General features: G+C 40.0%; 3 protein-coding genes across 3 annotated transcripts; 2 read left to right on the forward strand and 1 right to left on the reverse strand.

Moving 5' to 3' along the window:
* Positions 1-978: 978 nt before the first annotated feature.
* LOC132857918 (zona pellucida sperm-binding protein 4-like) lies at positions 979-2,821 on the reverse strand. Its single transcript, XM_060888042.1, has 8 exons — positions 2,513-2,821; positions 2,244-2,431; positions 2,053-2,150; positions 1,825-1,982; positions 1,555-1,747; positions 1,334-1,481; positions 1,186-1,261; positions 979-1,113 (listed from the first exon to the last, which is right to left on the reverse strand). Exons 1-8 carry the CDS (start codon positions 2,790-2,792, stop codon positions 1,010-1,012), a joined length of 1,245 nt encoding a protein of 414 aa, XP_060744025.1. The 5' UTR covers positions 2,793-2,821; the 3' UTR covers positions 979-1,009.
* Positions 2,822-4,287: 1,466 nt separating this feature from the next.
* On the forward strand, positions 4,288-11,631 carry slc19a3a (solute carrier family 19 member 3a). The gene is made up of 6 exons (XM_060888041.1): positions 4,288-4,537; positions 7,678-8,323; positions 8,405-8,614; positions 8,763-8,955; positions 9,124-9,265; positions 10,723-11,631. The coding sequence occupies exons 1-6, from the start codon at positions 4,388-4,390 to the stop codon at positions 10,876-10,878; spliced, it is 1,497 nt and encodes a 498-aa protein (XP_060744024.1). The 5' UTR covers positions 4,288-4,387; the 3' UTR covers positions 10,879-11,631.
* Positions 11,632-12,238: 607 nt separating this feature from the next.
* On the forward strand, positions 12,239-24,242 carry LOC132858068 (zinc finger protein ZFP2-like). The gene is made up of 9 exons (XM_060888243.1): positions 12,239-12,474; positions 15,064-15,167; positions 15,336-15,459; positions 16,200-16,307; positions 16,406-16,516; positions 18,345-18,616; positions 18,767-18,834; positions 19,005-19,198; positions 20,558-24,242. The coding sequence occupies exons 2-9, from the start codon at positions 15,072-15,074 to the stop codon at positions 21,811-21,813; spliced, it is 2,229 nt and encodes a 742-aa protein (XP_060744226.1). The 5' UTR covers positions 12,239-12,474; positions 15,064-15,071; the 3' UTR covers positions 21,814-24,242.
* Positions 24,243-25,886: the final 1,644 nt, after the last annotated feature.

Raw genomic sequence — 25,886 nt, forward strand, 5'->3', positions numbered from 1 at the left:
ATTCTACAACAGACTTCATCTGTCCAGATAACATTGTATTAGACAAACAACTTAAAAGAAAAACCCAGCTCTCACATTCAAGATTTACTTTTCATTTTGTTCATTGATAAATATAAAATATTAACATTTCTATTTAAAACATTTTATTAAACCTTTTGCACAGTTCTGTAGCCACTCAGGGCTTTAAGGATTTGTAGTGTGTCATCAGTATTTCTGTTTCTGCCTATAGCCTACTGGGGCAATATATAAACTTATGCTAATATTTTTCACACAAATGTTTCTATCCTCAAAATAAACAGTGATCACAAACTTGCTGCTTTCATTTCTGTCTAAAGTTTTTTTTTTTTTTTTTAAAACCATTTCAGGCCTGCAGCCAAAAAAAAAAAAATTCATACTGATAAGTCTAATTTCCATCAGACCAGTGAACACCATCATACTGGTAATGATGGTTAAAGCAGCAAGTCCTGACTGGCATGGACACTAATGCTGTCAAAAAAGACAAAATCACACAGAATGCCTGGATTTATTGAGCTACGGGCCAGAGCATGTTCTGTTCTACAGTGAGATGTGAAGGGAGATGGATGGAGAATGTTGCAATACTGGCTCAGATGAAATGACTGGTGTTTATTACGGTGGGGGAAATAATTATTTGATCCCCTGCTAATTTTGTAAGTTTAATCTCTTACAATGAAATGAACAGGCCTTTCTTTGTGGCAGTTTTTAAAAAAAAAAAAAAAGTTAGAAATTAATTTCTATTTGACTGGGTAATCAAAACATGATTTAATGCTGTGAGGTGACTGAAGGAAATGTGACACTTGACAGCCCTGAAGCCATGCAAGATAAAAGCAACACCAAGGACATGGTACAAACTTAGACCTGAAAGATCAGAGAAAATAAACCAAGCAACAATGACTAAAGCCATGAGAACCCCAATCATAAACCCTTATCCAGAAGCACAACTCAATGAAACAAGGACAGTTTGAAGGTCAAATACTTTTATTTTGCAGCTTTAAGCAAACAAAGGAGAGGAACTTTGGGTAAAGATCACACCTCCACTAGACACTACTCCTGAGAAGTGAGAATCACTTTCTTCCACTGCAGAAACATCTCTTCCTGAAAAAAAGAGAACCAAGTCAATAAGCCACTCAAGAGAAGAAGCAAAACAGCACTAAGGAGTCTACTCACTTGTTCTGGTGCACATTGGTTCACAAGTGTCCAGCACACTTGGAAGACACACAGCTGTACTGCAGTGGATGTAGAGCTGAGGGAAAGGAAGAGAAGCTTAATGAAAGAACCCACACCATGCTGAAACATGTAGAACTTGAGCATTTACCGTCTCTTGCAATGGAGCCATAGAGGTCTTGTCCACAAACGTGAACATCTTCAGGACAAAGCGTCTGTAATGGGTAGGGTATGCAAGTCCAGACGTTCCACTAACTGGGATCAGCTTGGTCAAATAGCGGTCATCCTTGTAGGGACACCTTGGGGATACATAAGGTCATCACTTCCTGTTCAATATAGACGTTGGGCTACAAACAAGACCCAGAAGCTTACCCGGCCACCAGAAGGTCCCACTGGGGAAGACTGTAGGGGTTAGGGGAAGAAGTTGCCCAGCAGTTTCCTAAGCTCAGGACAATGTTCGGATCGGTTCTTCCAACAATGCGCACTTCAACGTACACCGGTTCCCTCAGAACCTTGGTCACAGGGTAGTCAGTAGTGCTATAGTAAGAGTTATAGGCTATTTGTTCTGTTGGGAGAGAGGAGAAGTCAGCATCTGTTGAAGCTGAAATTCAAACTGCATTTCAATATCCAGACAGTGCTCACCTTCTACACAACCCTTTGTCAGACAGAGCCCCTTTCCTAGTCTTAGTTCTACTTGGAGTGGTCCAGAAGCAACAATGGGCAGAGGATCAACATTGGCTGAAGGCTCAATAGACAAAGCAGCCAAGCTAACGCCTGAATATTTACACTGGAAGTAAAGCCTACAAAGGAAATAACAGGTCAGTAAAACCCCTTAATTAATCCCACAACCATGAGTTTTAGTTCACTTACTCATAAGTAGTGTCTCTTGTGATTGAGCCTCGGGGTCCAACTCCAACTTCATAGGAAGAAACCATCCTGTTTTCATAGACCACATAACCACCTTTTACCTAGACAGGAGAAAAGGAGAGAGCACAATAAACATCTAACTGAAGCAAACAATGCAGTTAGGGGGAAAAAAAAATAAATAAAGTGACACAAACCATCATGGTTGTCCCACAAGCAGTCACAGCAAACTGGTAAATAGCAAAGGCTGCATTTGAGTCAACAGGACTACAGGGTCCACTGTTTCCTCCCAACAGGCTGATAGACTCCAGGCTTATCCTGGGACGGGTTGTATCTCTGGCTGCCACCAGCACAAACTGGCCATCAATGGTACACTGGACAGTCACTGGGAACACAAAAAAAAAAGAGAAAGGGATCAGTTTCATTTTAAGCCACAATCAAGAGTCAACCAGGATTTCAAGCTTACCAGTTTTCCCATAATAGCACTGTTGACCATCAAAACAGCAGTTTATGGCGTTACACCGAGTAGCCACGATGCCAGGTTCTCCACAAGGAATTCTTTCATAGTCTTGCACTTGGCATTTCTGAACCTGGCCAGGTTTCTGCGGCAGCACAGTGGGCGTCCCGGGAAGCTGAGGATCCTGAGAGGTCTTTTTTGCATTTGGTGGGGCTGCAGGAACACTGCTCACAGCACTGAAGGCAAGAAAAAGCCCCACAAATGCCAAACTTACCCTTGTAGTCACCATTGTTCCCAAACTGCATACACCAATGTTTAGCTAGTGAGCAACCTCTGTCTTTTATTGTGTCCTCAGTCCTAATTGTATCTGGAGTCTCCGCCTACTCAACTAGTCAGTAATAGTGTTCCAGCCGTGCGTCGTCATTAACTGCCTTAATCACCGCCTTCGTGATTTGTTGGTCATTTTGAGGGGCGTTTTAAACAGATATTTGTTCACTTCTATTGGTCAAGTTAATTATATGTGAGTGTTTTGTAATGTTAACAATCTGAGGCCGGGAAGCTAATTAACACAAGAAACTCCCATCATTTTAATTTATGCATTTAAATTGTCTTTACATTTTGTCTAAACAAGTAGGATAAAACCACTATTGTTAAATGGTGCATAAGCTGAACATGAAATTATATCATTAACCACATGAACATCTAATATTTTATTTGTTTTGTAATGTTATGTTAAAAGTCTTTTGGTTTTAAAATCTTTAAAAAATAATAATAATACAAAATTATATATATATAATTTTTTAAAGTAATATTAGTAGTATTTACTGTGAATATCTTCTTGTACCGCAGGGTACTTTTATTTTGACAGAGCTTTCTTTCCTTTTCTTGTATAAGTGTCGCTACAGTCGCAGTGACACAAACAAAAAAAAACAAAATAAAAGTTGTCCTAAAGTTAGACGCTCTAACACTCTATATTATATATTTTATATAATTCAATAAAAAAAAATCCATTCAGTTTATTTGTATTGTGCTTTTAACAATTCACATTGTCTCAAAGCAGCTTTTCAGAAGTATAGAAACAGAGAAATATAATTCTATTTTATTCTATTATTAATGTTCTCGTATTTAAAGTAGGTCACTGTTAGTAAACATGTATTTAAGTCTAAAAGATTGGCACCTTTGTGTTTATGAAGGGTTCAGTGAAATGGTTGGTTTATTTGTTTGGTACTTGGTTTTTTTCCTTAGTTCCATTTGCCCAAATGATGAGGCCAAGATGAGGTTCTTGTATTCAGTGTGAAGGTTCGTCCGTGCGAGCAGACGGCTTTCCCAACAGTAATCAGGGATTTTAGTGTGAAATTTAAGGTCCTCATAGATCTTCTGGCCAAACTAGTCATTCTGTCCAAGAACAGGTCCTTTCACCCAATCTGAAGATGCCTCCAAAAGAGCTAAGGACATTTTCACCACAAATCAGACTTCTATCCATGTAGATTTTTGGGTATGTTTTGGGGACCATGGGGTTTTCTGCCCAAACTCAGTGGAACACAGTTTGGATGGAAGCACTGAGTGTTTTAGAAACTAATTGGCTTTAATGTTGTTCTAACAATGACGTACTTTTTATTGCGAACAATTCACACTAGTATCACATTAGTATGTCTTAATTATTATACTGTGCTTCAGATTATCTGAGGAGGACTAAAGATTGTGTGTGTGTGTGTGTGTGTGTGTGTGTGTGTGTGTGTGTGTGTGTGTGTGTGTGAGAGACCTTTGAACCAGTTGCTCATTGACAGATTTTAGAAGTATGCATGCTCTGAGAAACACACAGTGATGAAGTGATACACACCATCTTCTGCTAGAATAAAGGAACACTGAGGAACTGTGTGTACTATGGGTGATGTTTTTAGAAGATGGAGGTCAGGTTGGGGTTTTCCCACTACGCTCTTGTGTGTTTATGGATTTTTCAGCTCAGTGAAACCGATAGAACCGTTTCTCATCATCTACATGACCGGACCTGATAAAAACCTCACCATGGAGCAGGTAGATCACAACCAACATTATGAACATTGAGCTGCGTTTATCACAGGACACAAACTGCTTTATTCATAGCACATCCGACATCAGTATTTACATCAGCTTCAGATTATATACTGTATGAATGGATAGAGTTTAAATAGTTTGTGTATTTCAGTTACACACATACACATGACATAATTAATATATCTGTATTTTATTGCAATTGATTCAAAGTTCAGAGAAAGTCTTTTGCTTTGCAGTTTCTTCATCATTTTAGCTTTTTTTAAAAAAAAAAAATTTTAGCATCACCAGATGAGAATCAGAATCAGAATCAGAAAGGTCTTTATTACCAAGTATGTTTTCACATACGAGGAATTTGTTCTAGTGCAGAAGCTCCACAGTGTAAACAGAATGGCATTGATAAGACATGAACACATATATAATAGACAGTTGTATGTACAGTGGGGAAAAAATGTGCAAATTGAAATATAAATGTGCGAATCAGCTGTGCCGTGCACACACCTAGTAACGTGACGGACAGGCGGCTGATGTCACCAACGTGTGCACATGTGTACAAACATCAGCATTTCTGTAAAATCCAGAAGAAATATTTAGTACAATTTGAACTACACACGACGTTATTAAAGATAGATAAATAAGACCTTTCAGCTCTATATTAATAATGTGGTTATTCTGCACCTTCATTAAATTGAGCAGTATTTTGTTTTGTTTTAAACAATCGATTCTTTAGATATATTGAACGAACGTGATAGAAATTTAATACTGTAAAAAACAAACAAACAAAAGAAAAAATTTGTCCAGAAGTTAAAAGAAATGGATAGAAAATTAAATATAGGCTGTTTTTAATCATGGAAAGGTGATGAAAACATACCAAAAGGTTTAAATAATGTTTGGTTATTCTTTATATTTCTGTTATTATTTATATTTCTATTTATCAGTTCATTGTGAAGGTCAGTGCACACATCTGCTCCTAGTGTCATGGTTTTGTCCTCGTCATGTTTTCCTGTGTTTTTCTTTGCCTTGTGTCTCATCTGTATGGTCTAGATGGTGTCCTTCACACGTACACCTCAGAGCACAAGCTGACTGTAGAATTATCCACCTCATGTTTAGACTACAGAACACCAAGCTGATGGAACTGCAGTTATTTTGGTCACACAGAAAGATCTACAACAAAAACAGAGATGATCAGGTCAATGTGTAGGTAGAAAAATAGGGATAGCTTTGAGAATGAAAACTGGTAAAGTTTTATTTATGCATGTGAAAGATTGTCCGAGGGACCACAGGACCACTGAAGGTCAAGGCCTCAGAGAAACGTGGGGGAAACGAAAAGAGACAAATGAAATCCAGATCGATTCCATAGTGATTTTATAGCATTTTTAGACATTAGGACATTAGATTTACATTTAACCCAAATGAGAGAGTCAGTGGTGTTGAGACAATATGAGGAAGAAACATTGAGAGGAACCGGACTGAAAAAGGAACCTCATCCTCATCTGGGTGACACCAGGGAGTGAGATTATAAATCATTATTAACACTGAGAGTGGGATTATTAATCATTATAAACACTGAGAGTGGGATTATAAATCATTATAAACACTGAGAGTGGGATTATTAATCATTATAAACACTGAGAGTGGGATTATTAATCATTATAAACACTGAGAGTGGGATTATAAATCATTATAAACACTGAGAGTGGGATTATTAATCATTCTAAACACTGAGAGTGGGATTATTAATCATTATAAACATTAAGAGTGGGATTATAAATCATTATAAACATTAAGAGTGGGATTAAAAATCATTATAAACACTAAAAGTGGGATTAAAAATCATTATAAACACTGACAGTGGGATTATAAATCATTATAGACACATAAGAGTGGGATTATAAATCATTATAAACACTGACAGTGGGATTATAAATCATTATAAACACTGACAGTGGGATTATAAATCATTATAAACACTGAGAGTGGGATTATTAATCATTATAAACACTGAGAGTGGGATTATAAATCATTATAAACACTGAGAGTGGGATTATTAATCATTATAAACACTGAGAGTGGGATTATAAATCATTATAAACATTAAGAGTGGGATTATAAATCATTATAAACACTGAGAGTGGGATTATAAATCATTATAAACACTGACAGTGGGATTATAAATCATTATAAACACAGAGTGGGATTATAAATCATTATGGACACATAAGAGTGGGATTATAAATCATTATAAACACTGACAGTGGGATTATAAATCATTATAGACACATAAGAGTGGGATTATAAATCATTATAAACACTGACAGTGGGATTATAAATCATTATAGACACATAAGAGTGGGATTATAAATCATTATAAACACTGAGAGTGGGATTATTAATCATTATAAACACTGAGAGTGGGATTATAAATCATTATAAACACTGAGAGTGGGATTATAAATCATTATAAACACTGAGAGTGGGATTATAAAGCCAGCCATGATGCAGTACCCTTGGGGCAGGAGGGTTTAAAGTGTTGCTCAGACGCAGCTTCCCGGTGCTGGTGCTTGAAGCCCAACCTTCTAATCAACAAGCCAGAGCCTAAAGTCTGATTATTTAAGCAGAGTTATTCTGTTTATTATATGAAATCTGTCTTGTTGAAGTTATCAACTGTTCACTGATGGAAAAGCTTACCCCATGGTCTCTACACGGTGCCATCTACAGTAATCCCAGGCTCCATATGGAGCATCCTCATCAGCAGTGAGCAGGAGTGGGACAAAGGTCAAGGCCAAGGACTGATAGAGTAGACAAGGATCAGAGGACAGAGAAGGACTGATATGGAAAAGAGAATCAGAGATCAACATGGACCAGGGACAAGGGTGAAGTCCAGGGATTGTTAGAACATAACAAGGATCAGGGTTGAGTTCTGCCGCAGGGATGAAGGAGAGATTAAACACAGACAGGAAGTTGGGCTTAGTTTGGTTAAGAAACCGACCTTTCATGAAGAAGAAGCTTAAAATGGAGCTTTGATCAGAATGTGTTGCAGAAATGTTCTTGTTTTTCAGCTTGCATTAGTCTGAACTGGCTACGAGCTCATTTTATTTTAAAAGGGAAATTAATCCTGAACCCCTTTAATTCCTCTCGCTCAGGTGGCCAATCAGATCTTCCCAGTGTGGACATACTCATACCTGGCCGTCCTACTTCCTGTCTTCCTGCTCACAGACTGGCTACGCTACAAACCTGTGATTGTGATCCAGTGCTGTGCCCTTTTCTTAACCACAGCGATGTTGCTATGGCTACAGAGCGTAGGGGCGATGCAAGCCATGCAGTTCATCTACAGCGTGGTGACGGCCTGCGAGGTGGCGTACTTCTCCTACATTTACAGCGTGGTGGATTTGCAGTTTTACCTAAAAGCCACGTCCTTCTGTCGCGCTGCTCAGCTCATCGGCTACACCGCCGGTTCTGTCGCCGGACAAATCCTGCTTTCGCTCGAACTAATGTCGTACTACTACATCCTGGTGTTCACATTAGTTCTCATCTCCATTTCCTCCATCGCTGTGTTCCTCCTGCCAATGCCCAGCACCAGCATGTTCTTCCACCAGAGTAGACAGAGAGAGGAAGGAGGAGATACGAATGAGGTGGAAGACTGCAATGAAAAAGAAAAGAGAGTAAAATCGGGAAAAGTGGAAACAGACTGTAACAATGAGAGTGTAGATGTAGAAACGATGGAGAACAAGCAGAAGGACTCACGGGAGGAGATTCAGGAAGAATCTGGAGTAGATGTAGAGAAATCAGGTGAGGAGCTTGTTCATGGTAATCATCCACCTCTCCTGAAGGTTGTAGTGAATCTCACGTGAACTTGTGTACTTCCTGCAGCTTTTAGTAAAACTATGCTTCAACTCTGGTGGGATTTCCGAAGCTGTTTCTCGTCCACTGAGATGCTGATCTGGTCCATGTGGTGGGCCATGGCGACTTGTGGCTACAATCAGACTGTGAACTATGTTCAAGCGCTGTGGGAAACCGTGGAGCCGAGCAAGAACGACACGCTCTACAACGGAGGAGTCGAGGCCGTGTCCAACCTGTTCGGTGAGCATCAGAATCTGATTCGTATTGTCAACAGGCCCAGGAACACGGACATGGTCGTGGAGCTCAAGTGTTCTTAAAGATACAGCAGGAACAAATTCACAGAAATCTTCATCACGTCAGGATAAATTTACGTTTCTTTTGCTTTCAGGTGCGGCGTCAGCATACGGTGTTGGGTTCAGCCACGTTAACTGGTCTCGTTGGGGTGAACTGGCTCTCGGCTCTCTCTCCGCCCTCAGCAGTGCAGCGCTCTATGTCATGGTCTTCATCTCCAACATCTGGGTCTGTTACGTCGGCTACATCGTCTTTAAGAGTCTCTATATGCTGCTCATTACCATCGCCATGTAAGATTTATTTCAGATAAATACTTTTAAACATTCTGAACACCATTTATTTCTAGGCACAACTACACACCTGTGTTAATATTAACACTAAACATCAGATCATAAACGAGAACATTTGCATATGTGTTGGTGATCCGTGTTCTAAACGTTCCCATGTTTCTGTGGAAGGTTCCAGATTGCTGCTGGTTTGTCTGTAGAGCGTTATGCGCTGGTTTTTGGTGTCAACACCTTCGCTGCTCTCGTTCTACAGACGATCCTCACATCCATCGTGGTGGACAGCAGGGGACTCGGTCTGGACGTCATAACACAGGTGTGGATTATTAGATAAGTCAAATACAAACAAACTAAAGATGTGAATGTTAATGATCCTGTCTAACTGAGGGAAAGTAGGAGAAGGAGAGATGTGAAGTAGACCGGCTCATTGGCCAGTGTTACGCAGTAGGTCTCTGAACTAAGTAGCAGAGCATCAGCCTTTGGAAGCATGGATCAGCAGCAGGACACGGAGGTGATGGGGTCTATAACCTTGACCTGGAAGTAACCTCAAACTGTCCACTGTCAAGATAATTAACTTTTCACCATGTGATGAATCAGAACATGTTGGGATCTGATTCTGTACTTCAAAAGAACTGACCTACGTTTGAGGTTCTCTGTCCTATCAACCCTGAATCTTCCTGGATGGCATCCTGACCTCCTACCAGCCTACAGAAGCACTGCACACTGTCTTACCTGCTGAAACCATCCAGCACACTGCGTCCAGCACACTGCGTCCAGCACACTGCGTCCAGCACACTGCATCCAGCACACTGCGTCCAGCACACTGCATCCAGCACACTGCGTCCAGCACACTGCGTCCAGCACACTGCTTCATGGAGCACATCAGGCTTTGTAGAATTTCCAGCAAAAAGTTTCATTAACTCATTCATTTATCTGGATTAAGCTGTGAACAACACAACAACATATAAGGACTGTCTTTAATACACCTTTAATACTCACTCTGTCTTTAATACACCTTTAATACTCACTCTGTCTTTAATACACCTTTAATACTCACTCCGTCTTTAATACACCTTTAATACTCACTCTGTCTTTAATACACCTTTAATACTCACTCCGTCTTTAATACACCTTTAATACTCACTCCGTCTTTAATAGACCTTTACACTCACAAGTAAGAATCATATTCGTTCCGTACGTCCAACCGGTGACAAGCTCCTCCCCGGCACACACTCTGCACACACTCTGCACACACTCTGCACACACTCTGCACACACTCTGCACACACTCTGCACACACTCTACGGCAGTCTTCACAAAAAAAGTAGGAATAGAAGGAAAAAGACACCAAAGCAGTCATGTGGAAATGAACGTGGACGTGAACGAGACAATGACAGACATCAGATGGACCGTGGTGGACGTTGGACATGGATGGATGATGAGAAAAGGGCTTGGTGAGTTCCTACTAGATGCAGTAATGTCAACCCTGGACAACTCACCTAACCAGATAACCAACCCATCTTTACATGATTGTGAGACATGATTGTCTTCCCTTAGTTCTGATCTATACTATTTACTCTGTACCTGAAGATCTTGAGTAATCTTAAACCCCGTAGTGTTTGATCATGTGACCAGTCAGATCAGGTCACGAAGCACATGAAGCAGAGATGAAGCCTCCTCAGATCTGTATGTAGGTTAATGTGAAGCTATGATAACTACTAATACTAATGATACTAATAATAATAATAATAATTCTCTTGTTTTTGTTTTACAGTTTATTATTTATGCCTCATATTTCTGCTTCATCGCTCTGATCTTCTTTGTGAGAGGTTTGTACATACTGTACCTGCAGAGGGCAAGGCAGAGAGAAGCAGAGCTGAACACACACAGTGACGAAGGACAAGCTCACGTAAATTCAGTGAAACTCTGATCTCTGAAAATAAAAACAAACCTATAACATTTATTTAAGTTACAACATGTGCTATAGGACAAATACATTCTATACTGTATGGATAAATTACATATAAATACAGAACATCTGTGTGTGTGTGTGTGTGTGTGTGTGTGTCTGACCTGAACTAAGAGTCCGAACGCTGCTCCGTCATGACAATGTCCCTGTGTACAAAGCAGCCCCATGAAGATGGTGTGGACGTGAAGGTTGGAGAGAAGATCTCTAGTGTCCTTCACAGAGCACTGACTCTGACTCAACACCACTGAACACTTTTGCAGAGCTCTCAAGTTTTGAAGACAGGCAAGAGTGACAAAAATGTTTCACCAGGATCACTGACCACATTTTAACCAAATACAAAGTATTTGTTCAATTTCCATTTATTAATGTGTGTGTGTGTGTGTGTGTGTATGTGTGTTTACTGTGTGTGTGTGTGTGTGTGTGAGAGAGAGAGAGAGAGAGAGAGAGAGAGAGAGAGAGAGATTATGACTGGTGGTGTTTATTGTAAGTGTTTGTTGCTGTTTTGGACTCCTTTATCATTTGTAATGTTGCTCCCATATAAAACAGTTCAGCACAAGCCCAGACATTTTTAGGGTCATGATTGAGGACAATATCCCATCCAGAGACAAACTGTTTCATGTTGAGCTTTTGTTCAAACCGACCATCAACAATACCCTCGCTAATGAATATGTTTTTTTTTCATTGTTTGTTGCATTAAATCTTACCCAGATACAATAGTGCTATTTTCTGATTGGCTGATAAGTGTCAGGCTCGACTAAGAGCTCCAGGGGAGACTCGCTTGATTCCTGCCCGGTTCCATAGAGACAGCGGTGCGGACTGATACGTTTTGGGTGCTGCGGCTTATTAAATATATGATAAATAGTCAAAAAGTTTTTCTGCATGAGAAATACGATGTGTGGCAGGAGAACGCGAGAAAAGACCCAAATGAGTGACTGTCACTCTCAATGCGTGACACTTGACAGCCCTGTTTTTGGGATGAACTGGAACTGGAGTCTCCTTAACATCCCAACATCAGTGTCTGATCTCACTGATGCTCTTATAGATGAATAAACACTAATCCACACAGACACAATCCAACATCTCGTGGAAAATCCATAAGAGAAGATAAGAGTGGAGCTGATTATAACAGCAAACACAAGGGAATAAATGTGGGATGAGACGTTCAACAATCACATACGAGTTTGTTGGTCAGGGGCGCACATACTTTTGTCCACATCTTGTGTAATTTGTGAGGGAATTGAGATGATGGACAGAAACAGAAACAGCTCCTCCATAACTGGAACACTACTGATATCGTTCAACTTGTTCCATCATTTATTCATGTTTGTTATTATTCCGGCACACTAGGTGGCGGAAGTGAGCTGTAAAGTTGCCATGCCAACCAACACAAAGAAGAAGCGCTGCCTTATTTTTAGTGTATAATCAGGCAGCTGCTTTTCTCGCAGCTAATGCTAATCATTTCTGCATCAAAATATTCCTGAGAGCATTGTCACAAACAGCAATGTGAGGTGATCGAGTTAAACCTAGCTCATGTTTGAGATGTGCTCTAAAGTCCAGGTGAGTTTAAACCGCACCGCGCTAGCTGAGCTGCTCGGCTAACAAGCTGTGGCTGTGTCCCAAACGCACTTCTGCTCCCTTCACAAGTGCACTAGATAGTGTACGTCATAACGGCACATACCTCACTATCAAGTGCACTAGATAGCCAATGAGAAGCTGTTTGGGATTCAGCCTTAATGTAACGCCCTGTTTATCTGTAAATCAATTCTGAAATGTAACGCATTAATTTTATTATTTAAACGCAGTTTTAGTGAATTATTAGCAATTAGTAATGATCTAATGATCAGGTAGCCGAGGTGTTTATTTAGCACTATGCTGGGGGACATTATTAGTGTTTTTATTATTAATATTAATGAATAATTTGATCTAAATCCACATCACAGTCAGTGTTGTAACGAATATAATATAAATACTTCGTTACTGTACTTAAGTAGAAATGTCACGTATCTGTACTTTACTTCGCTATTTAAATTTGTCAACTTTCACTTTTACTCCACTACATTTTCTAGATAAAATTTACACTTTTACTCCGTTATATTTCCACTAAGTGTCTTCGTTACTACAAAATAAAATAAGTAACAAAACAAAATAAAATAAATAAAATAAAATTGCGACTGCATTAAGGGAGGTTTGGCGAATCACTGCTCCTATTACATTACGCAGCTCCGCACGCACTATTTCAGCGTAATGTTACCAAAAGGAGGCGGAAGCACAACTGAACCTGAGCCACAACAGAGCCACATTTTTTACTGTGTTACCACAATGAGCCACATCATACACATGGGCACACATGGGCACACATGGGCACACATGGGCACACATGGGCACACATGGGCACACATGGGCACCTTTTTTCCCTGCCATTTTGAAAGCGAACTTGACACAAATTGTTTACTCAAATCTTGCTCCTACTGGGAAACTATTGCCCCTTTTCCACCAAAAAGAACCGGGTTCTGGTTCAGAGCGAGTACTGGTGCTGGTTCAAAGTTGGTTCCACTGGTGAACCTTCTAAGAACCGGTTTGTCTTTCCACCGGTTAGAGAGCATCACAGAGCCGAGTCTGACGTCACTGTATACGTGTCACGTGTCCCAGCAACTTTAGCGCAGCAGCGACAAACACAAACACATCAACAATAGCGGATGTTGCTTTACTGTTAATGCTCATGGCTTTGTGAACCTACATTAACACCCAAACGGAGCGAATCCAACGTGTACGTGCAGCTCCATGTAATCTGTATAAACAGAGGTTGTAATCGAGAAAGTACATAACGTTATTTTATCATTAACACAGAAAAAAGTTAGCCTTAGCATGTAGCTACTTACTATTATGTGTGCTGATAATGTATCATATCGCGGTAAAGTAAAAGTGTATTAAACATTAGTATACTTAAGGTACATTATCAAAGGCACTAACAGTAGCCCCGCCCCCAGGCACTAACAGTAGCCCCGCCCACAGAAAATAACTTTTGATCCTTAAGTACAGTAAATATCAGATACTTTAAGACTTTTACTTGAGTAATATTCTAAAAGGTAACTTTCACTTCTACTAAAGTCTTTTTCTAGTACGATACTTGTACTTTTACTCAAGTATTGTTTTCTAGTACTTTATACAACACTGATCACAGTAATATAAACATTCAGTCTTATGGGATATAAACACATGTCTAACTGAATCACCAAGTAAGATCTGCTGATTGAGTTAGTAATTAACATATTATATAATAATAATAATAACAACAATAACAATAATAGTAATATTAGTAATAATAATAACAACAATAATAACACTAATAATAATGTTCATAATAATATTCATAATAATAATAATAATAACAATCATAACAATAATGATAATAATAATAATAATAATAATAATAATTTATTGTTCTTGCCGTTGACTATTATTTTAATCAGCAGTTCTATTAGGATAATATTATATTAGAATAATCCTAATAATCCTTAATGAATCCAAATGGAAAACAAACATGTTCTTCATCATGAGGAAAACTTCACAGTGCCAGTGTTTTAATAGGGTTTTTCGAACACGTCCCTGTGACCGAGCCGTTGCTTTAGAAACCATAGAGTATTAGTTTGAGCTCATTAATATAAACCTGCACTACTGCCAGAATTGCAGTGGAGAATTAATCAACACTATGAATTCACCAGGACTCTGAGTAGTAAAACCGTCTGGATTTCTCTTATCATTAAACACCTTTTCGGTTTGATTGATTAAACATCAAGGAGAACTTCTTATCATCTGTAGCTTTAAGGCTTGATATCTTAATATTTTCAGAATTAAAAACTAACCTTTAAAAATTCTTTGAGTTAATTGCAGACATAACAAGCACAATAATATATAGTGTATTTGTGTTTCTCTCGGTTTCTGTTTAATTTACACCACTGTATAAGAGTCTTGTGACATACATCATGTTGTATTCAGTTCATTAGTCTGAATCAGTGACCAGTTCCTTTACCAGAATCTTTGCTGTTCTTTACACAAGACTTTTACTCAACACTGTACTGTATGTTATTGTTGCATGAAGTTTGTTAGTTCAAATATTACATTGTGCTTATGATCCTTTTTTGTCAGCATCACTGATGTTAACACTTAGACCTCTCACAATGGAATCAGAAGATGTCAAAGACAGCTGTTTAGGAAAAATGGCTCCCAGTCCGGCTCCAGAGGGCTCACAGGTAGACAATGATTTTGCCTATAATTTACCAACAGACACTAAATCCAGGGGCCAACATCAGCTATAGCACAATGAAAACAAAAGGAAACCTAAATCACCATGTTGAGAATACTTTTGTGCTTACATGACATTACTCTTTGGTGAATACGTGCTGTTTTTTGGTCATTAGCTAAGCGAAGACACTTCAGCTGAGGAGACATTAAACTCAGGGGGACACGTCACCATTGTGGACCACCAGAAGGTCGTAAAGAAGGAGGAACCTGAAGATGAAGGCTACATCTGTAAGACCGCAGGTGCGTTAGCGTAAGGCTCAGTGCTTATATTGGGCTTACATTCTGACTGCACTTGTTCAAAGGTGCCACTGATGTTTCCACTCGACTATAAACTGTTGTAGAATAGACATTATTTGCATTTATATTATTTACATTTATATTATTTATATTTATGTTATTTATATTATTTACATTTATATTATTTATATTATTTACATTTATATTATTTGCATTTATATTATTTACATTTATATTATTTATATGTATATTATTTACATTTATATTATTTACATTATTTACATTTATATTATTTACATTGACATTATTTACATTTATATTATTTACATTGACATTATTTACATTTACCTTATTCATATTATTTACATTTATATTATTTACATTGACATTATTTACATTATTTACATTTATATTATTTACATTATTTACATTTATATTATTTACATTATTTACATTTATATTATTTATATTGACATTATTTCCTGCACAGTGTCACTAAATGAGGATGAGGTTCACTTCTGAGTCTGGTTCCTCTCAAGGTTTCTTACTCATATCATCTCAGGGAGTTTTTCCTCACCAGCGTCACCTCAGACTTGATCATTAGGGAGAATTGTTAGAGATAAATAATCACTTCATTTTAAACCATAAAGCTGCTTTAAGACAATGTTTTGAAAACTGAATTAAAATTAAATTGCTCTATTTTTATGCTTACTTGCTCATTTTTAACTAAAACATATTTTCAGATGGAGAAATATCTGAGACCAATGTCACCCCTGTCGAGCAATCAGACGAAGAAAGCATGAAAACTGTTAAAGAAGAAGAAGAAGAACCCGAAGAAGACGAATTCCTCTGTGAGTCTGAGGGATTAGTCACATTTTTTGTCTTTCGGGGTTCATAATTTTACTTGAAGTGACTGGTTTTAAATAAAAAAAAGTTTATAAAATCTTAGGTGGAGGAACATCAGTCTCTGTGAGACGTGTCGTCGTCGTGGACGAGAACAACGAAGAATTTCAGAGCAAGTCTATAAAAGAGGAGGAACCTGAAGATGATGACTATCTGTGTAAGACAGCTGGGATGCAGAAGTGCCAAACTGTACAAGTCAGATTCACTTCACTTAACTAAAATATAATATTAACTAAAATTAATTATAATATAAAAATAACAAAAAAAAGGGAAAAACATATGCTGAGGAGGAACGAGAAAGTCAGAGCTCAAGAAATGAGTACATTACTCAGAAATACGGCACTGAAAAAGCCAATTGTGCTTAAAATGAAGAAATCAGGACAAAATAATCAAAAACACTTTCGCTGTTCATTGCACTTGTATCTCAAACTTATATATGATGCAGTATTGCTAGTAAACACTGTCATAAAGGTTTTAAAGGGATGTGCAGTGTGATGGGTTACATTTACTGCATTTGGCAGACACATTATCTATTATCTATCCCTTGAGCGTGGCAGCTCGGTGGACCTCGGTTTCAAGCTCACAACTTTTTTGGGGAAGTCGTGGCCCACTGCTCCGGGTGTGTGTTCACGGTGTGTGTGTGTGTGTGTTCACTGCTGTGTGTGTGTGCACTTTGGATGGGTTAAATGCAGAGAACAGATTCTTAGTATGTGTCACCGTACTTAGCCGTATGTCACGTCACTTAAAACTCTCTCGAGATCAGATCAGAATGGGATTTGATGTTTTTTTGAAGCTTCAATATGAACTCACTTCTTCACCACAACTCAATACTGCATGTTGAATCAGACTTGAGTGCTTTACGGACCAGCCTGAATCTGCCAAGGCTTCATATATACCCATAAATATTAATCAGCTCTATACTGGGGCACTTTGTGTGTTTTACTGTCTGAGAATAACATTTCAATCCAAGCTAAATTCACTAAGATAGTCAGCCATAGTCCTGCCCATCACCCAATGTGGCCTATAGAAGGTTCATATAGAATGTGATATCAAAACAAAAAGGAAAACTTAAAGACTATTTCTGTGGCAAACTCAGTTCATGATGCACAGTACTGTACAGGCCAGGAGTGTCTTATCCAGAAAGACACTGCTGATAGACTAAAAACACCTGAAAGCTAAGACAGGTGTTAAACAGGTGTGAATTCTGCTCGATTAGAATAAAAACCTGCACCCACACTGGCCACTTGTACATAATATAAGCTGTGATGATATATCATGGGAAAGTGCCTTTTATGGGGCTTTTTACACCTGGTCACTTCATGTGTTTTCTGTGATCCGATATCTACCCGATGGTAAAAAGACCAGGTCTAAATGCCCTCCGAAACGTTTTGGAGACGGATATAAATCCGATGGTACAAACCCCTTCAGGAGGTGGTCTGGGACGTGTTTCAGATGAAACTGGACAGGTGTAAATGAATGTGGTTGTTCAAGCCACATACGTCAGCACTATACTCAGGTGATCTTTCACCCAGGCGTCTCGTCGGGTCTTAAAATGTGCTGCTGCCGCCAGCGAAAACGCAGAAAACAGTAAACACTGTTTTTTTGTAACATAAACATCGTAACGAGTTTTTTCGTCTTCTTTTCGATCGCGTTCTGAAAACTGCACACACCAAAGTGTGTTCCATTTTAATTACCCCGGAAATGAGGTCAAATATATTAGCATTTTGGGCGGGAGTAGAAAGATCGGATCGATATCCGATTCGCCGAGACGCATTTATGTGGTCTAATGTAAATGGAACAGTTTTAACAAATCAGATAGCTATCGGATCAGAGAAAACACATGAAGTGACCGGGTGTAAAAAGGCCCTTAGTTACACTTTTAGAAGCCTAAATATAAAGAAACAAAGCAACTAGTTGGCAGGTTTTGCAATGTCAAGTATTAGCAGTATTATTACAGTTTCTTACTCTGTATCATCTCCTTCCAGACTGTGAGGATTGCAGATCTTTCTTCATCAGTGAGTGTGAGGTTCACGGCCCAGCTCTCTTCATCCGGGATACGCTCGTTCCACTGGGGGTCGCTGACCGAGCCAAACAAACCCTTCCTCTCAGTCTAGAGATTCTGAAGTCTAGTATTTCTGACTCAGGCCTGGGAGTGTTTAATAAGGGAGACACTCTTCCAGTCGGTGTGCACTTCGGGCCCTATGAGGGAGACCTGGTAGACAGAGAGGAAGCCATGAACAGTGTGTTCTCTTGGGTGGTGAGTTAGTTTCCTGGCATAATTCTTTAAAACATAAAATAACCAGATTGTAAATATGAAAATGGTGAGAGAAAGAGTCCTAGTTTTGAGTCTGTACATTCTGCCACCATTTTTATATAAATAAATAATGTGTACAAACATTTGTTTAAGCTCTACAAGAACGTGCAGTGTGAGGAATACATCAATGCCAAGAGAGAGACACATGCTAACTGGATGAGGTGAAGATCTTATTGTTTATTTCTGCCACTTGTTTGGTCTTGTGTCTAATTATCAGTTTTGGTAGAAAAATGTCTTCCCCTGTGTCTGAAAAATTTGTCCCCTTTTTCTTTCTCTCTCTTTTTGTCCTCGTCACTTGTACTGTATCTTCTGTAACCTTTTGTGTTTTTAGATATGTGAATTGCGCTCGTAACAGCGAGGAGAAGAATCTCATGGCGTTCCAGTATCGAGGAGGGATTCTGTATCGTTGTTGTCAAGCCATCAAACCAGGGCAGGAGCTTTTGGTGTGGTACGAAGAAGAATACGCCAAACATCTCGGTGTTACATTTCACTACCTGTGGAACAAAAAGTCGACAAACAGCAACGGTGAGCGGGATTTAAGTCTATGACCTTATTATTCTCATGCATATACTGAGGGTGGTCATTACTATAGGTCACAAATACATGTAAATAAGCAGTAAAATATGTTCTGTGGGGCTGCAGACAGACTTGAATCTTGAATCAGACTTTGGTGCTTCACGTACAGCCAGAAACCACCGAGGCCTGATATAGACCACCTTGTGTATTGATCACCTTTATACAGGAGGGTTTCTGGCTTACTGCAGATCTGCCCAGGCCGTGTTTAACCTTTCTTGGGGATTGGATTTCTCTGACTGCTCTGTTTCAGGCCTTAGCCATGGAGCCGCCAAACAAAGGTTTATAGACTGTTCTGCTTGTCTAACCCCAGTGTTGAGAATCACCAGTGGTTCATGTATAGAATATTTTGCTTGAGTACATTTTCTTCTGATGGCCAATTTCTTTGGACTGCCAACTGGGTCTCAACAGGTATAAAAAACCTGCTACTGTGAGTGGACCAATGTGGGGGGAAGAACAATGTCCCACAAAGCCTATGGGAAGAACTAGAGCTTTGTTCTACCTTTCTGTGACATAAGAACCCCAGCAGTGTGTACCATCTTAATCCAGTTTTCTGGTCAGATCTCCCCAGTAAATGTGACATACCACAGCTTTACCTGCTGTACTCCACATTTATCCAGCTGCCTCAGGTCCATGACAGGTACATAGTCAACGAGAAGCCACCTAATGACCGAGGATCAAAAACTACAAGACACTGCTGTGAATAATGGTGTCGGGGGAAGCAAAGGAAGTGGTAGCTCACTGGTTATGGTGTTGGTTCTACTGATTAGAAGGTTTTGAGTTCAAATCCCAGCACCACCACTAAGCAGCCCCTTAACCAAGGTCCTTAACCTTCAGTTGCTCAGTTGTATAAAAGATAAATGTAAGTCTCAGTGGATGAGGTCATCTGCCAAATGCCATCAGTGTAAATTTGGTAAATGCTGTTCATGCAAATAACGATTTATGGGTGTTGTAATTGGGCCTCCTATAGTGGCATCTGCAGATGCTGTGATTCACAACAGTTCAGTTGGTAATTTAATTATAAGCATCACTATACACAACCAAGGGATAAATCGGTGTTATCATCACTGTGCATGCCTTTCTTTACTCAAGTCTGCCAGTGGTGTCAACACAGTGGAGTCCAAGGTCGCTGTTTTTATCGTTCAGAAAGGTGTTCTGTGTTCTGTGTACCTTTGCATGGGCAGGTCTCCTTTCACTGGCCCTCGAGTTGGAGCATTTGCTATTTAGTAAAGTTCGCAGGTTTTTTTATTACCGGTTCTCACAGCCATATGTTTGTTCAACTTTAAGTTCTGTTTTAATTTCCTTCCCCAGAAATGAAGAGCTTTCCGTTGCAAGTATTCTCCTGTTCATCGTGTTCCTTTTCCTACACGTCCCAAATTTACCTCCACAAACACATCAAACGATGCCATAACGAAGAATATGTGAGACTCCTGAAATGTGGAGCGATTAAACATAACAATCAGACGTCTTCGAACAGTTCCGGCAGTCAGCAAATGTCCTCCGGAAACATCCTGGCTAAAAACGGACAAACGGAGAAAGAAATCCATCACTGCTCAGACTGTGGGAAGAGTTTTACTAACCCGAGTTATCTCCTACAACACCAGCAAGTCCATACCCGAGAAAGGCCTTATCACTGCTCGGAGTGCGGGAAGAGTTTTACAAGACCCATTAACCTCCAGATACATCAGCGCATTCACACAGGAGAGAAACTGTATCACTGCTCGCAGTGCGGAAAGGATTTTACCCGACAGAATCATTTCCAGTTACACCAGCACATGCACACGGGGGAGAAGCCGTATCAGTGCTCGGAGTGCGGGAAGAATTTTACTCGACCGGGTAACCTCCAGCTACACAAGCGCATTCACACCGGGGAGAAGCCGTACCACTGCATAGAGTGTGGAAGGAGTTTCACACAACAGACAAGTTTACAACTTCACCAGCGCATTCACACGGGAGAGAAGCCGTTTTGCTGCTCACAGTGTGAGAAGAGCTTTACTCGGCTCAGTACTCTCCAAAGACACCAGCTCGTCCACACGGGAGAGAAACCGTTTCAGTGCTCAGATTGCGGCAAGAGTTTTACACAACAGGTTAATCTCCAGCTTCACCAGCGTCTTCACACGGGAGAGAAGCCGTGTCACTGCACACAGTGCGGGAAGAGTTTCACACGCCTCAGCACTCTCCAAAGACACCAGCGGGTTCACACGGGGGAGAAGCTGTATCACTGCTCGGAGTGCGGAAAGTGTTTCACACAACAGGTTAACCTCCGATTTCACCAGCGTGTCCACACGGGAGAGAAGCCCTTTCAGTGCTCGCAGTGCGGGAAGAGTTTTACTCACCTGAGTACGCTCCAGAGACACCAGCGCATTCACACCGGAGAGAAGCCGTATCTCTGCTCGCAGTGCGGGAAGAGCTTTACTCACCTGAGTACGCTACAGAGACACCAGCTCATCCACACAGGAGAGAAACCCTATCTATGCATACAGTGTGGGAAAAGTTTTACTCAACTCGGTACTCTTCAAAAACACCAGCAAATTCACACAAAAGATAAAACCTACTACACCTCATAGTGTGGAGTACCTTTACACAAATCCTTAACGTTCAAACAAATCAAACATTTTATTTACAGGTCACTAATGCCCCTTTTCCACCGGGGCAGTTTGAGTGCTGGTTCGGAGCCTAATTTAGAACCAGTTCTTTCTTTTCCGACAGCCAAAGCACCGGCTCTGAACCAGGAAAAGTGGTTCTTAAGTAGCACCAAAACGTTTCTGGTCTAGTCTTAAGAACCGCTTGCGTCAGGGGCTGTGGGCGGGGCTGTGGGCGGGGCTACTGTTAGCGCCTGGGGGCGGGGCTACTGTTAGCGCATTTGATAATGTACCTTAAGTATACTAATGTTTAATACACTTTTACTTTACCGCGATATGATACATTATCAGCACACATGATAGTAAGTAGCTACATGCTAAGGCTAACTTTTTTCTGTGTTAATGATAAAATAACGTTATGTACTTTCTCGATAACAACCTCCGTTTATACAGATTACATGGAGCTGCACGTACACGTTGGATTCGCTCCGTTTGGGTGTTAATGTAGGTTCACAAAGCCATGAGTATTAACAGTAAAGCAACATCCACCATTGTTGATGTGTTTGTGTTTGTCGCTGCTGCGCTAACGTTACTGTGTAACGTGACACGTATACAGTGACGTCAGACTCGGCTCTGTGATGCTCTCTAACCGGTTTAAAGGCAAACCGGTTCTTAGAAGGTTCACCAGTGGAACCAACTTCAAACCAGCACCAGCGCTAGCTCTGAACCAGCACTCGGTTCTTTTTGGTGGAAAAGGGGTACATGTGACTCCCAGAGCCAGCAAGACCTTTGGTTAAATAGAATAGGTTTAAAGCCTAGCGTTGCCTTAAGCATGAAAACTGAGGATACAAACATGTGGCCTGGTTGCAAGAGAAAAGCCTTGAGAGGCTCAGTGGTCCTTATGGATTTTACACAAACGGTTCATTTTCTAAAACAAGAGTTCTACATATAATAATATTAAAATGCCAAGAAGTCTGACTGATTGTCTGTTTGGCCAAACAGCATGAAACTATCCCAGTTTACAATATAACTCCCAGAGTTTCACCTTTACTTAAGAGAACAACAACGCAACAATGCCTGAGTTAACACAAAGGCTTTGTAGGGCTTTGTAGAACCTCCCCATGCTGTAAGCGTTAAGTACTGATAAAGAACCTGTACCTTTTTGTTCTAGCAGACATTGTGGATTATAATAGACCAAAATCTTCCTTAGCTAGTGTGCAGTATTTAATAAATCAGTGTGAACCTTTACAGGGAGTCAGTGTAGTGTGGGTACTGTGTGTATTGCTGATGTAGTCAAACCTTCTAGCACTTTCTATCTGCTGCGTTCTGGATCCTGTTAAATTAACCCAACTTTGAGGTTATTAAAACATGAAATCGACTTTTCTGCCTTGTATTCTGAGATGTAAAGAATCACCTGGATATCTGTTTGTGTGTGCATGCTGAGACCATACAATCACATATTAGTATAGACTTTTCACCTTGTGCGCCATAGGAAGCTACACTATATGGCTAAAAGTATGTGCCCCCTGACCATCACACCCATATGATCTTCTTCCCCAAACTGTTTCCACAAAGTCCAGAGCACACAGTTGTACAGAACGTCTCTGTGTGTGTAGTGTTACAGCTGCTCCATCATGGCAATGTCATTGTGCACAAAGCAGCTCCATGAAGACACGGTGTGGAGGTGAAGACTGGAGTGAAGATCTCGAGATCTCGAGCACGGAGTCTGACTTAACACCACTGAACACCTTTGGGATGAACTGGAACTGGAGTCTCCCGAACATTTCAAAATCAGAGTCTGATCACATGAACACTAATCCACACAGCCACAATCCAACATCTAGTGGAAACATTTTCCATAAGAGAAGATAAGACTGGCACTGATTGTAACAGCAAACACTGTGGATTGAGACGTTCAGCATGCACACGTGGGTTTGATGGTCAGAGGTACACATACTTGGTCATACAGTTTGTCTGCTTGATGTAAGGTTAATTATCAGTACTTCTGTTTCTAAAAATATGATGATTCTTCCTTTTCCCCTTCAAATCCTGGGATGTGTGTGTGTTTGAGGGGAAATTGGAAAGAAAGAATCTGAATCCTTTGGTTCTCTCAGGCATGTGCAGGAACCTTGGTGTCAGATGTGTTGACTCAGGCTGGATAAATAATCAGTAGCACGGTGAGATGATACTGAGAACATGGTTCAAAGCTGATTCAACACATTTCTGGATTATTGAGGACTGACCGTTAATATTTGCATTGTTTCTCTTCTCCATTCCTCTGTGTTTACATGTTTTTTAAATAATGTACAAGCCATTGTTCTTGTATGAATAACTCTTCTATGTGAAAAATGTGAAAGTGTCTTATTTCTCCTCATTTCTGTAATTGAAGAACTACATCGATGTTTTTGTTCTAACATTTATTTTCTCATCATTTTTCATTCTTTAATCTCAGTGATGTTTAATTGAATATCTAAAAGTTAAGTAGATACTAGCCCTAGGGTTTAGGGTTAGGGTTCACGTGAGCCCTGTTGAAGCCCTAGGGCTGGAGAAAATCCTGCTTAATCTGTCCAGCTGCCAGCTCACAGGTCTGGAACAGTGTCTTTGCCAGCTGACAAATTATTTTATGAATTCGTTTTATTGAACCTAACGTCGAGCGGCAGAATGAGATTGTCTTTACAGTTCGATCATGTATGATGTAGCATTATTAGCGATTCAGATGCAGCTCTCTTTCTACTTGCACTTTCCAGCTGGTAAAAGATGGTTTACAAGCATGTGCTTTGGTAGTGAGTGAGGAAAAAAAAGTGAGAAGATTCTTGAATAAATTAAATAAATGCTTCAGGAGTGATATTTATGTCTCGTGCGGAAGTTCGAATGTGTCAACGATCAGAAACACCCCGAAAATGAAAGACAAAACAGATTTAAACACGGTAAGAAAAGCTTATGTAAATAAATATTTAATAGTAGTTCATAATGTAGATTTAGAGGTGGAATAATAATCGATTGTTTTAGTTGGTTTTGTTTGCTCCTCACTTCAGTAGATGGTAAAGCTACCAAAAATATTGTACATCATTTCACTGAACAAAAAACAGTAAGATACAATCGATAAAATCTAGAAACTGCTTTATGTTTGAGTTCTAGTTTAAAAATCCAGGTGAGTTAAACCAAACTTGGCTCGCTAGCTGCTTGGGTAACAATCAATTGTATATGTCAGCAAAAAAAGGGCCAGTAGTATAAATTAAACTAGAGTAGACTGCTGGAATTAGGAAACAATGTCAGCTCCGTCACCTGCTGATTTTATTCATGACCAAGTCTTTATTGTTAAATACAAGAGATACTCACTGACAGAGGTAAGAGAAACCTTTCCACCCGGTCTAGAAATCTGGATGTCTGGGTGTGTTTAAATAAAGGACAGTCGGTTCCAGTTGGTGTGCACTTTGGGTCTGTTGTGGTACTTTGGAGAATAAAGCACAGGCAGGTGTAAATTCATAATTTATTGCACTACTGCACAGCTGGACCCAATGATCTCTCAGAGTAAGTGCTCCGATCATCCGGTACACTGAGTTTTTCTAAGTTCGGACACAGAGACAAAGCAAAAAAAACATGGTCAGTTATTGGCTCAAGCAAGGTGCAACCTTACCAAGGTCTGACTAAAGCCCTATTCGGACGGGGTTAGTTTTACGTGGGGACGTGGGGGTAAAGTAATTATTTTAGAGTGATTTTAGTCCCGTCCGAATGTGCCATCTCGGTAATCATTACGGACAATGTCAGTAAAGATTACGGCGTCTTTTACCTTCTGTAAAAAGGTCCGGAAAAATGACCTCAGGTAATACTAATCCCGTCCGAATAGACCCGCTGTAAATACGTACGGTAAAATTCCCTCATTTCCTGTTTAAAAGTAGTTTTTGGCGCGTTTTGCAAGCATGGAGGCGCCATGTTGTCTGTTTGCGCACGTGATAACAGGAAGCAACGTCATACGCACATGACGACAAGGGGGTTACTGTGGTGCGTAAAGCGAGTTACCCCTCCCACTTCTGCTAGTTTTACTGACATATCTTGTC

The sequence above is a fragment of the Tachysurus vachellii genome, chromosome 15, assembly GCF_030014155.1.
Source record: "Tachysurus vachellii isolate PV-2020 chromosome 15, HZAU_Pvac_v1, whole genome shotgun sequence".
Taxonomy (NCBI): domain Eukaryota; kingdom Metazoa; phylum Chordata; class Actinopteri; order Siluriformes; family Bagridae; genus Tachysurus; species Tachysurus vachellii.

Bases quoted from the DNA above. Each gene is read 5' to 3' on its own strand.
- LOC132857918 (XM_060888042.1), bottom strand. From the start codon at position 2,792: ATGGTGACTACAAGGGTAAGTTTGGCATTTGTGGGGCTTTTTCTTGCC. The intron at 2,432-2,512 runs GTAAGCTTGAAA...TTGTGTTCCCAG, and splicing joins GTGCTATTATGGGAAAACTG to TGACTGTCCAGTGTACCATT. The intron at 1,748-1,824 runs GTGAGCACTGTC...CTCTCCCAACAG, and splicing joins GACAAAGGGTTGTGTAGAAG to AACAAATAGCCTATAACTCT.
- slc19a3a (XM_060888041.1), top strand. From the start codon at position 4,388: ATGGGTGATGTTTTTAGAAGATGGAGGTCAGGTTGGGGTTTTCCCACT. The intron at 8,324-8,404 runs GTGAGGAGCTTG...TACTTCCTGCAG, and splicing joins AGTAGATGTAGAGAAATCAG to CTTTTAGTAAAACTATGCTT. The intron at 8,956-9,123 runs GTAAGATTTATT...TTTCTGTGGAAG, and splicing joins CTGCTCATTACCATCGCCAT to GTTCCAGATTGCTGCTGGTT.
- LOC132858068 (XM_060888243.1), top strand. From the start codon at position 15,072: ATGTTAACACTTAGACCTCTCACAATGGAATCAGAAGATGTCAAAGAC. The intron at 15,460-16,199 runs GTGCGTTAGCGT...ACATATTTTCAG, and splicing joins CTACATCTGTAAGACCGCAG to ATGGAGAAATATCTGAGACC. The intron at 18,835-19,004 runs GTGAAGATCTTA...TTGTGTTTTTAG, and splicing joins ACACATGCTAACTGGATGAG to ATATGTGAATTGCGCTCGTA.